Below are 13,077 nucleotides of genomic sequence, written 5' to 3' on the forward strand. Positions count from 1 at the left end.
CCTGTTTGTACCATCATGCTTCACGTCCCTTCTCTGCCCGCTCCTTCCCAGTAACCACCTTCTTCCGGTACCTGCGGGGTCGCCTTGCTTCTGAGCCGAGCCACGCCCATTCCTGACACCGTTCTCCGTTTCTCTTATTTTTTTTTTTTTCTCACCTGGCATACCTCTAATTGTCCTAGCTTAGCCATAGTGTCCCACAACCTTCAGGGCTAAGCTCTCCCCGAGCGCCTGTGAAAAGCGGTCCTGACTTTTCCAACCAGCACGGGAGCTTTCGCAGAGCATTCACATGGCTTGCCGGGGAGACCGAGAAAATAGCCATTCTAACCCTACCTCCTTTATCCTTCTCAAGTACCTAAGCCTGAGCCAGGCTTGAGCTGCCCGTCGCTTGAATGGACTCACCTGTGATTGTATAAAGGGCGGTGATTGCTAGTAGGATGAAGATGGCCAAGTATATATCCAGGCCCAAGGCTAGATTGATGAATATGGCTCCAGAGAAGATGTCTGCCTGAGAGGAGAGAAGCGAGACACAGGCAGGCAGAAGTGAGAGGTCATCTGGTCACAGGGGCCATAAAGCAAGCTTTGTTCATGATAGTAGTTAGCACTTCACAAGAAAAAGGACTCTGTGGTTAAAAAAAATCTATTAAATGCTAGATTACACAAATTGAAAGTGGCTTCTGTGCCCCACATCCCTTCACCTTTAATATGTACCATAGGCTGTGAATACATAGCTGAGACAAGATGCTTCACAAACATTTAACTATAAATATATATATACATAATATATATGTATGTATATATGTCTATCAGCATCCCACCCATCAGCTGCTGCTCTTAGCCATTGCTCCCGGCTCTTACACATCAGTGTGCACAGGTTTATAATCTCTGTCCTCAAAAGCAAGTCTGAGTGTTTCAGATCTGTGCGTGGGAAACCCAACCTCCACTCGCTGCTTCTTCACGATTTTAATTTTACCTGCCTGGCCCCAAAGGAGTTTATCCAGAACACTAAAGTGCCTCTTGCACATTACTAGTGCTTCTGTCTATACTGGCTGGTGTAATTTTCAGGGGACTTGTCCCCTTGTCACTGCTGAATTCACTATGTTCTTTACACGGTTCTTCCAGACTTCCTTCTCTGCCTCTGGTAAAGCGACCTGGCTGGGTGGTATGCAGTTGCTAATATAAAGCAGCAGAGGGCATCAAAATACTGTGCTTCCAGGAAGGAGACTATTACCTGAACATGAAAAAAGTTAGAAGGTGTCTACTACCTTAAAAATACCCTTTGGCTTGGGCTATAGTGTGGTGGTGCATTCCATGCTTAGTGTATACAAGGTCCTAAGTTCAAACCCCAGTAGAAAACAGCACAAACGCCATGGTTGCTTTATTTTCCAGTATGTGGTCTTCAGAGTTTTGTGACAGCCACAGTGTCATACTCTTCCCAGCACTAGTCACAATACGTAACTCACAATCACAAGACGTGCTATAATGACATCTATAAAATCTTCCTGGAGCCCAGTGTGGTGACTCACACCTGTAATCCCAGCACTTGAGATGGAGATGCAGGAGGATTTCTGAGGCCATCTTGAGCTACATAATAAGACTCCTGTCTACACACACACACACACACACACACACACACACACACACACACACCTGTAAAAACACACAAGTGACGTGTGCGCGCGTGCGCGCGCGCATGTAGCTGCTTAAGTATTGACTAATTAAGTCTTATTTTTATGATATGCTATTTAAAAAAAAAACTAATACAAGCTCTCCCTCTCATGAATTCTGTCCTTGGGACACCAAAAACCAGGATTCCTGCTGAGAATACCGTAGCTAAGTGCATCCAGTCGAGGAAATCCACCTTAGCCCGAGCTCTCTGTGCATGAGATTTCAGTTCTTCCTACCTGCCTCAATTTTTCATTTCCCTGGGGTTTTTATCCCTCTTCCTTTCCAGGGAATTTTACAGCTTACCAAGGGCTGCCACAGGCATGTGTTGTTTTGATACTCAAAAAGGATTGACATTTGCTCATTTCTGCCTATGCTTTTGGGATTGCAGCGAGACGGTGAGATTCTCAAGTCAGCAAGCTGTTGGACCCCAAGAAGTTCTCTTAGTGGAAAGAGATCGTGTGTTAACATGTAAAGTACACTCTGCCAAGGAAGGCTCAAAATCTTGTGGTATTACAAGATGAAAAGTTGAAACTTCCACAACAGGGGCTAGAGAGATGGTTCAGGGGTTAAGAGCACCGACTGCTCTTCCAGAGGACCTGGGCTCAATTCCCAGCACCCACATGGCAGCTCACAACTGTCTGTAACTCCAGTTCCAGGGAACCCAACACCCATGGCAAAAACATCAACACACATAAAAATAAAATAAAATATTAAAAACAAAAACAGAACACAAAACTTCAACAACAAGTGATGAGGAGTGAGAAAGCAAAGAAAGAGATGAAAACTCTGAAATGGCCAAGCCGCCATTGGCAGAGTCACATGACCTCACTGGCACAGAGGATGACCCGCTGAGTTCAAGCTAAATGCCGAAGGACGCGGAGAGAGCCAAACAAGAACGCTGACATTTAAGAAGATGTGCTGGAAAAGTGCAACCAGAAGTTGAGAAGTCGGGTTTGCTCTTTTGTGACAGTGGAGGAAAACAGATACAGTGGTTGGAAAAAAAGCATAAACTTCGTGGGTGAATCACGGAGAGAGAAGAAAGGATGGATAATCGAGCTCAGATAAACTGCAGACATCTGCAACAGCTCATGAAACAAACTGAAGAGACCACAGGGGAAAAGTGGAAGCCTTGGAGGCAAAGAAAGAACTAGAAACAGAAAAGATGGTGTTGCGTAAACAAAATGTCCCATCTGTAGAATGTACAAGGCTTCAAACAACGACTAAAGGAAATTCAGAGAAGACATAATGAATTTCAAAGTCTCATCCTGGTTCCTAACATGTCCGTTATCAGCCTCTGCTCCGGGCCTGGAACTCCCCTTTCCTCAGATGTGGAGAAATAGCTTCACAGAGAACTCTGTCTACTTCACAAAACACAAGAGACTGGAGAAACTTCTCTCTCCTGGCAATGGTGGGGAAAGGTGAAGCCAGAGACTCAGCGAAGTGTGAAGCTGAGCACTGTGGCAGGGAAACCCTGCGTTACTGTTTGCCCCGACCCAGGAGCCACCTCAAGCAAAGGTCCCCGAGACGGGCTGTGCTGCCTAAACCCCGAATGTGAGGACTACGCTAATGAAAGGGAAGCATTCTGAGAGCTTCACAGATATCTAGAGTATGTACTGACAGTCTTTTGACAACATAAAAACAGCAATTAGCTAACTGAGAAATCAAGTTCTCAAATTATTAATTTTTACTTCATTGAGTGTTTCTGGCATTTTGCCTGAAATATGTCCATCTTGAATTCCTTTTTCCTCATCTTTGAGATATCTGCTTGGCACTAACAAGATCAGTAAACATCTGACTTATTGTATACAAAAGTTATAAACTACTTAAAAGTCTAAAAATTTCTTTAAAGTTTCTAAATAAATGCTCATTATAGAAATCTTTACCTTTTCTAAAAGCTCTGCACTTAGGTTATCAAACAACTTAATAAATATTTTTGTACTTAAAAATTATTGGTGCTTGTCTGGCTATGGTTTCAAGGTTGACCACTATGTATTGGACAATCAGCTAGGTTTATTATTGTCGTCATCATCATCATCATCATCATCATCATCATCATCCTCCTCCCTGGGAGTGACACCCTCTCTCAATCAGCAGTTTCCTGCAGTTCTTAGTCTAGGAGTGGGACCCCATGAGACTTTCCCTTTCTGTGTTAGCATTCTGTTTTGAAGCTGTGATGCTTCTGTCTTGTTTATGCAGCCATTATACAGACATACACAAGCATGCATACATATATATATATACACACACATATACATATGGCAATAACAATTTTTAAAAGACTATCAATACGAGAGAATGGTGATATGGAAGGGGTTGGAGGAAGAGGACTTGGGAGGTTCTGGAAGAAGAAATGGAAGGGGAAAGTAATGTGATTATATTTTAATTCAAGTTCCAGGAAAGGCACAAAGCTACACAGAGAAATCCTGTCTCGAAAAACAAAACAAAACAAAAACCAAAATGTATAAAAAGGCCATCCATGCCTCTGCCCACCCCAGCCTGCCAGATTTAGCATGGGTACCACATCTGGTACCCTGGCCTACTCTGGCCAGCCCTGCCTACACCAAAATTGACCTCTGAGCTTCCACCAGTACCTGGCCCATCTGCCACCAACTACAAGTCCCTTCTGTATTGCATCCAACCTCTACAGCCAGCCAGACACCCCACTTCCTTTTCGAGGATCCATCCCAGTGAGTTTTCCTGACCTCCCCATCACAACTTTTCCTGAACCCACCAGATCTAGCCTAGGCTCAACAACCAGTGCCCATATCCAACCTTTCCAACCAGATCTACACCCACATGCCAGGCATGGGCCAGGAAGCCATCCTGAACACCAGCCCAGCCCCCTCTGTCCACCTGACCTTCCACCCGAGCCATTTGCAACCTCTAGGCCCAACCCACAGGCACATCCTCTTGTCTGTCCAACCTGCTCTGTCCATATCAGACTTAGAACTAACAAAAGAAGTCCATATGCCACGTGTCATCACAAAAATACAAATAAGGTGAAAGGTCAAGCCAGTACCCTCTTTCCTTCATCCACTGTTCTGTAGAAAGGTTCACTAGTGAGAGTTACCTGGATGAATCCCAGGACACAGAATTTGAAAGACAATCATAACTTCACCAAAGAATTCAAGGAGTTTAAAGAAGACACAAACAATTTGATGAAATTAAGGAGAATAAACACCTGAGTTCCAGGACAGCCAGGGCTATACAAAGAAACCCTGTCTCAAAAAATAAAAATAAATAAAAATTAAAAAAATAAAACCCAGCCAGGCGGTGGTGGCGCACGCCTTTAACCCCAGCACTCGGGAGGCAGAGGCAGGCGGATCTCTGTGAGTTCGAGACCAGCCTGGGCTACCAAGGGAGTCCCAGGAAAGGCGCAAAGCTACACAGAGAAACCCTGTCTCATATACTCATCAAAGGAAAAAATTCACCAAGAGGATGTTAAATTCTTAACATCAAGCACCAAATTCAAGGGTACCCAAGTTCACAAACAGTACTACATCTGAAATCACATATCAACCCTTGCACAGTGATAGTGGGTAACTTTAATACACCACTCTCGCCAACAGACAGATCATCCAGACAAAAACACAACGGAGAATGCAGACACTAATTGACATCATAAAGCAAATGGACCTAGCAGATATTTACACAACATTTCACCCAAACACAAAAGGACATACCTTCTTTTCAGCAGCTCAGGGAACTTTCTCTAAAATTGACCACATACTCAGGCACAATCAAATCTCAACAGATACAAGAAAATCAAAATAGCACCTTGCATTCTATCAGACCACCACAGATTAGAACTGGATGTCAACAACAACAAACAACAGAAAGTTTACAGACTCATGGAAACAGACAACTCACCACTGAATGAAAAATGGGTCAGGACAGAAATTAAAGACTTTCTAAAATTGGATGAAAATGAAAACACAACATGCCCAAACTTGTGGGAAACAATGAAGGCAATTCTAAGAGACAAGTTCATAGCCCCGTAAGTGCCTACATCAAAAATTTGGAGACATCTCATATTAGTAACTTAATAGCACACCTGAAATCTCTAAAATAAAAAGAAGGAATCACACACAAAAGGAATAAAGGCAAGATATCACCAATCTCAGAGCCAAAAATCAATAAAATATCAAGAAAAACAATATAATTAATGAAACAAGGAGTTGGTCCTTTGATTAAAAGTCAATAAGATTGACAAACCCTTATTCAAATTAACTAAAGGGAGGAGAGAGAAGATCCAAATTAACAAAATTAGACATGTAAAGGGTGACATAATAACAGACATGGAGGAAATCCAGAGAATCATGATGAGATACTTTAAAAACCTGTATTCCACCAAACTGGAAAATTCAAAAGAAATGGATAATTTTCTCAATATGTGCCACCTGCCAAAATTAAATCAAGATCAGATAAGCAATTTAAATAGAACTGTAACACCCAATGGAATAAAAGGCAGTATTTAAAAGTCTACCACCCAAAAAAGCCCAGGGACAGACAGTTTCAGTGAAGAATTTTACCAGACTTCAAAGAAGAGTTAACCCCAATATTCCTCAAATTATTCCACAAAATAGAAACAGAAGGAATATTGTCTAGTTCTTTTTACAAGGCCATAGTTGCTTCATACCTCAACAACATAAAGATTTAACAAAGAAAAAAACATAGATGCAAAATTTTTCAATAAATACTTATAAACTGAATCAAAGAACACATCAAAAAGATCACCCACCATGATCAAGGAGGCTTCATCCCAGAGATGCAGGGATTGTTTGACACATGATAACAATAAGTATAATCCACCAGAAAAACAAATTGAAAGACAAAAACTACATGGTGATCTTATTAGACGCATGAAGGGCCTTTGACAAACTCCCTAACCTTCCATGATAAAAGTCCTAGAGAGAATAGGGATACAAGGGACATACCTTTACACAATAAAGGCAATTTCAGCAAGCCCATAGCCAACATCAACTCAAATAGAGAGAAATGTAGAACATTCCTTTACACTGTGAATATATGTTGCTGTGATTGGTCTAATAAAAAAGTTGACTGGCCAGCAGTTGAACAGGATAAAAGTTAGGTGGGAGAGTCAAACTGAGAATGATGGGAAGAAGAAGGGTGGGGTCAGAGGAGTCACCAGCAGATGCAGAGAGAAGCAAGATGGGCATGTCATACTGAGAAAAGGTACCAAGCTACATGGAAAAATATAGATAAGAAATATGGGTTAATTTAAAATGTAAGAGTTAGTTAGTAACAAGCCTAAACTATTGGCTGAGCATTTATAATTCATATTAAGTCTCTGTGTCGGCTATTTGGGAGTGGCTTGTTGGACAGAAACTTTTGCCCACAGAGAAACTCAAAGCAATTTCACTAAATTCAGAGAGATAAGGCTCTCCACATCTATTCAATATAGTATTTGAAACCTTAGTGCAATAAGACAACTCAGTGAGATCAAGGGGATACAAATTGGAAAGAAAGAAGTCAAAGTATCTTTAGTTGCAGATGCTCTGATAATATATATAAGTGATCATAAAAATTCCACCAGGAAACTCCTACAGCTGATAAACATTTTCGGCAAAGTAGCAGAATACAAAATGAACTCTCAAAAATTAGTAACCTTCCTGTACACAAATAACAATTGATCTGAGAAAGAAATCAAGGAAACAACACCTTTCACAATAGCCTTAAAAATATAAAATATCTTGGGGTAACTCTAAACAAGCAAGTCAAAGACTTGTTTGATTAAAAAAAAAAAAAAAAAAAAAAAAAAAAAAACTTTAAACACTGAATTAAGGAAACTGAAGAAGATACCGGAACATAGAACTATCTCCCATGCTCATGGATCAGTAGGATTAATATAGAAAAAAAAGCTACCAAAAGCAATCTCCAGATTCAGTGCAATCCCCATCAAAATTCCAACACAATTCTTCACATATCACGAAAGGACAATTCTCAGCTTCATATGGAAAACACAAAAACCCAGAATAGTTAAAAACAATCCTGAATATCTGATGTGATGTAAGGCCCACTTCACAAGACAGAACCCATACCAGACAGTGCTTGGGTAACCAAGAACATGAGACTAGACAACCCAGATACCTAGGGTAAAACCAAACACTATGGTTCTACTAAAGGAACATAGCTATAAAATGACTCTTAATAACATTCTTCTGTATTTCTAAATCAGGGCCTTGCTCAGCCGTCTTCATGCAGTAGATGAGAACAAACACAGAGATCCACAATTGGACAATGTGCAGGGAGTGAAAGACGTAAAACACTTGACAATAAGTAGGATGTCTCCATCAAATCTCTCCCTCAGGGTTCAGAGAACCCTTCAGAAGCATAGGAACTAGAGGAGATGGAGGACACCAAGGAGATGAGGCTTCCTAAATACAACAGGACCAACGCACATGTGACTTCACAGAGGCTGAGGCAGCCTGCACAGGGCCTGCATGGGTCTCACCAGAGAGTGTTCTAGAGCTGGAAGGAGAAGTGTTCACATAATAAAGGAACTACTGGAGACAGCTGACCTGAGCTGGTGGAAGCTCACCTACTCTGGATAACAGCTAGGGAGCCTGCATGGGACTGACCTAGACTCTCTGCATGTGTGTGACAGTTGTGTAGCTTGGTCTGTTTGTGGGACTCCTAGCAGTGGGATCAGGACCTGCCTTGGCGCTTGAGCTGGCTTTGGGGAACCCAATCCCCAAGTTGGGTTGCTTTGGCCAACCTTGATTCATGGGGAGGAGCTTGGTCTTGCCTCAGCTTGATGTGCCATGCTTTGTTGACTCCCATGGGAGGCCTGCCCCTTTCTGAATGGAGACAGAAGAGGAGTGGCTGTGAGGGGCGGGGTAATAGAAGGGAGGTGGGGGAGGGAACAGGAAGAGAGAAGGGAGGGGAAACTGTGGTTGGTATGTAAAATAAATGCAAAACTTTTAATAAAAGAAATTTAAAAATCAAGGAACTATTGGAGGCATCACCAACGCTGACTCAAATTGTGCTCCTGGGCTTACTAATAAGAACTGCATGGAATGTTTGGGGCAGGGTTTTTTTTTCACTTATGAAAATGATGGGTGAGTTAGAGAATATACTACCAGCCTCGATATAAAGAGCCCTCCTAGGTCCTCACTACATCTCATAGATCATCCCAGATTGCTCCTTTGCTAAGATTCTATTAGCACTAAGAGAGAGAAACACACCAAACAAACAGGAGGGAGGAACAAAAGAAAACAAGAGAAGAAGAAAGGAAGGGAAGGAGAAGGAAGAAAGAAACTTTCTCAATGCTGCTTAGCAAAACCAACTGGAAGTAACAATTTTAAAGTACATCCTTCAAAGCCAAGAACCAACGGTCCTTTTCTACAGGGGTAGGAAGCCAGGCATGGTATCATCAGCCTGTAATCCCAATTGCTAGGGACCCTGAGGCAGAAAGATCATCAGCTTAAGACCTACAGAGAGTCCAAGGCTAGTCTGGGCAACTTAGGTAAAAATTTGTCTCAAAAAAATTTGAATTTGGAGCTGGAGATATGATTCAGAAGTTAGGAGCACTAGCTGCTCTTCCAGAAGATCCAGGTTCAATTCCCAGCACCCACATGGCAGCTCACAATTATCTATAACTCCTGCTCTAGGGGATCCGACACCCTCATACAGACATACATGCAGGCAAAACACCAATGCAAATAAAATACAAATAAATAAATTAAAAAAACTTTAAATTCGGCCGGGCGGTGGTGGCGCACGCCTTTAATCCCAGCACTCGGGAGGCAGAGCCAGGCGGATCTCTGTGAGTTCGAGGCCAGCCTGGGCTACCAAGTGAGTTCCAGGAAAGGCACAAAGCTACACAGGGAAACCCTGTCTCGAAAAACCAAAAAAAAAAAAAAAAAAAAAAAAAAAAACTTTAAATTCAAAATAAGAAAATTTTAAATATCTCAGTGGTGGGGTGTTGGCCTTGGTTCAATGTACAAGGCCATTGGTTCAATCCCCAGTAATACAAACACACACCCACAAGAGTGGGGAGGGAATCATTCTCCCTCAGCATCTCTGGCAAAGGCTGCGGAGGCAAGAGCACAGCCTACTACAACATAAACACATTGGCTTGTGCTTTGTGGGGTTTCCAATAAAACCATGTGTATAGCAGTGGATCAAAGGTCAAGTTCAACCCAATGGCATCATTCTTATCACATTGAGAGGTGGGCTGAGCTGTGTCTATGGGACTCTTGGGTAGCAATAAAATATGGACCCCATTGGGAAACCTCTGAGATTAACAGAGCCTCGGACAGGTTACCTGGCCTTAGCTCAGAGGTTTAAAACCCTGGGATTTTTGTTTTATTTTATTTTATTTTATTTCCTGAAACACACTATGTAGACCAGGATGGCCTTGAACTCACAGTGTTCCTCCTGTTTCTGCCTCTGAGTGCTAGAATTAAAGGGGTGCACCATCATCCCTGACCCAACCCTGGGACTGTGTGTGTGTGTGTGTGTGTGTGTGTGTGTGTGTGTGTGTGTTTCTTGCCCATTCTGATCCTAACCAAGACAGCTCTGATCATCCAGTAAGCCCTCCCTGGCAATGAGGTTTCAGATGGAGAAGCCTCATTACTCAAATTTCTCTTTCCATTTGTCAAAGTGAACAGTCCAGGTCCCAAGCATCAAACATTAAGCAAGAGCAAAAGCTTTTATGTCTACCTAAAGACCTGAAGTGTACAGCGGGGTTGCTGTAAAAAGTTTATTGCAGTCATGATCTGTGATAACAGCTCCAGGAAATAGAAACCAGGACATCCCGTTGTCAAGTGATTCATAAAATCTGAAGCTTTATCTCAACTGATTATCCATATTTGAATGAGATACGCCACGTCAGGAAATCTCACAGAACAAAATGCCTCTTGCAGATTGATGCGGCAGGTGTTCAAGTGAGCCAATAAAATTCATGGAGTGACAAAGAGACATGATCACAAGATGGCAGCCACAACTGAGGTCTTCGCTGGCCTGTACCTGTAATTCCCTTTGTTTTCTTGTCCTACCAGTCACACACCTACTAAATCCCTACATCCTTGGAAGTCCCTCCTGGCAGGTCCTTTGCTATTCCCTGTCTAGATAGGAATCTCACAAACCATCTGTGCATGTGCAGGTGCAGGCGCAGGCACACGCACACGCAGACGCGCGCGCGCGCGCACACACACACACACACACACACACACACACACACACACGTGCACACGCACAAACGCACACACACACTGGTTAATCCTTGTTTAATATAAATCCTTACCACGTGGTTTGGGAACTAACTCTGTGTCTCTGAACCCTGTGTTCCTGAATATCAGGCTCCCAACAGGTGTAACTGACATCACTGTAATTTTTCTAAAAATATCATCCTATGCTGCAAAGTGAACCTAAAGCCAACCAAATTTATAAGGTCGTCTTGCTTTCCTGTGCACACGCCCTTCCTTCACCATCATGACACACCCACTGAAGCAGAGGCCTCACACAGTCCTTCCAGAGCCTTCTTTCAGCCATTCGGTTACAGGGTGCATTGTAAACCCTCCTCACTTTTCTGGGGGTTTGGGTTTTGACCTAATGTCTGTAGAGGAATGTAAGAGACATACGACAGAGAGGACGTTAGGACAAAGGATTTGGGTGTCGGGAAACCTGCTTCTTATTCCGTTCTGTTCCTGTTGAACCTCACAAAGCCCTTCTGTGAGGTTTGTCCCTCTGTAAATTGGGGCCTAGGACACAGGATGAGACAGTCTATCCCTTCCCATCATTCTCTAGCTTCTTCTCACCTGAAGACAGGGCAGAACTGTGAGACTGCAAGCTTTGAACCTAGACAGTTTTTAATCACAGTGGTGAACAGCTGTGTGTCTGTATGCCAGCTGTATGTGCACATGTATGTGTGTGTGGGGGGGTGCGCACATGTGTGTGTGTGTGCGCATGTGTGTATGCCGACATGTGTGTATTCACATATGGAAGTCAGAGGGAAGCGTTCCAAGTCTGTTCGCACCATCCAACTTACAAAGGCAGGATCTCTCCTGTTTGTTCCTCTGATCAGCTACTCCAGGGTAGCAGGCTCCCAGCCTTGCAGCCAGTTCTCCTGCCCCTGCACTGTGCCTGGGCTGGGAACACAGGCGCCTTCTGCTGCATCCGGCTTTTTATGTGGGTTCTGGGGATGGAACTCAAGCCACTGGGCTTGTGTGGCTAGTGCTTTTACTGACTGAGCCATCTCCCTAGCCCTAGCTGTGTGGCTTTTGAGAAAAATCACCTGGCATCTCTTGGACTCAGTTTCTTTCCTCTTTCATGGTTTGGAAAATAAAATGCACAACCCCAGCCCACTGACAAGAACCAGAGGCAGTGGGTAAAGCCCCTAGTGGGAACTAGCGGGGAACTCAGGCATCTTCACGTGCACCCTTCAAGACATCTTTGGGATCATTGTTTAGTCATTGGGTGGAACAAGTATTGTGCTGGCCAGGGCCTCCAGCCAGAAGCCTCTGAAACCACACACAGAAGCAGCCTGCAGCCTGTGTACAAGTCCATTGCCAAATGTTGGAAACAGTGCCGGCTGGAGGACCTGCTCCTTCCCTCAAGCTGGGATGCAAGGGGCTGGGCCTTGACTCCCTAGGGGCTCTCAAGTCCAGGGAGGTTTAATCAGTAACCTGACAAGTAGGTGAGGTGATAAGGAGGGGAAAAGGCCTGGCACTAGTTTGTTTATATGACCGCCCCTATACCAGTCTAAGGGCAAAGAGTACCCTTTCCATGGCAACTGCCGTCAATAGACTGTCACCAGCTTGAACTGTGGCTTGAACGCTGACCTTCAGAAGGGAAAGCTTTGCTCCCTTTCCTATGTGCTCACACAGTCACAGATAAACTAAGACCCAGGTCCCTCTGAGCGTCCTGTCCCTTCTAGTATGCCCAGCCCCACTGTTTACATCCTCTTTGCTCTTCTCACTTAGAGCCTTCCCTCCCTTGTGAAGCCCACACTGATTCCTTCAGCACTCCTAGCACATCCCAGGCAAGGCTCTGCACACTGGTTGGTAGTGAAACAGGACTGGAAAGTCCAGATTTTTCATCTTGTAACTAAAAACTAACCCTGGAAGAGGGAGGGAGAATGAGGAGGCCACAATCAATCTGCTACCAGTTGAAGACGTCATCAGTATGCGTCAGGAAGTGGTGTAAAGAGGGACAACATTCCTGATTGTTAGCCCCGACTCCTAAGACAAAGTCCTCTCCTGTGAGAGCAGGCTCAAAACCACTCGTGGGAAACAGTGGTCCCGTCAACCAATAGTGCTGGAGGATTGAGTGTCCACGTACAAAAGAACACATGGACTCTACCTTATATACACAACTTAACTCAAATACATCAAATCCAGGAAAATAAAAGATAACACTCATAGGAGAAAGGCTGGGAGAGGGCTC

At 43.6% G+C, this 13,077-nt stretch overlaps 1 protein-coding gene across 1 annotated transcript in view; it reads right to left on the reverse strand.

The window, feature by feature from the left end:
- Positions 1-13,077, reverse strand: part of Slc5a1 (solute carrier family 5 member 1) — an 80,186-nt gene that overhangs the window by 21,482 nt on the left and 45,627 nt on the right. The window contains exon 6 of the mRNA XM_006972898.4: positions 400-505. Within this exon, the coding sequence (XP_006972960.1) occupies positions 400-505 (106 nt within the window). The remainder of the gene's footprint in view (positions 1-399; positions 506-13,077) is intronic.

This window comes from Peromyscus maniculatus, chromosome 10 (assembly GCF_049852395.1).
Source record: "Peromyscus maniculatus bairdii isolate BWxNUB_F1_BW_parent chromosome 10, HU_Pman_BW_mat_3.1, whole genome shotgun sequence".
Taxonomy (NCBI): Eukaryota; Metazoa; Chordata; class Mammalia; order Rodentia; family Cricetidae; genus Peromyscus; species Peromyscus maniculatus.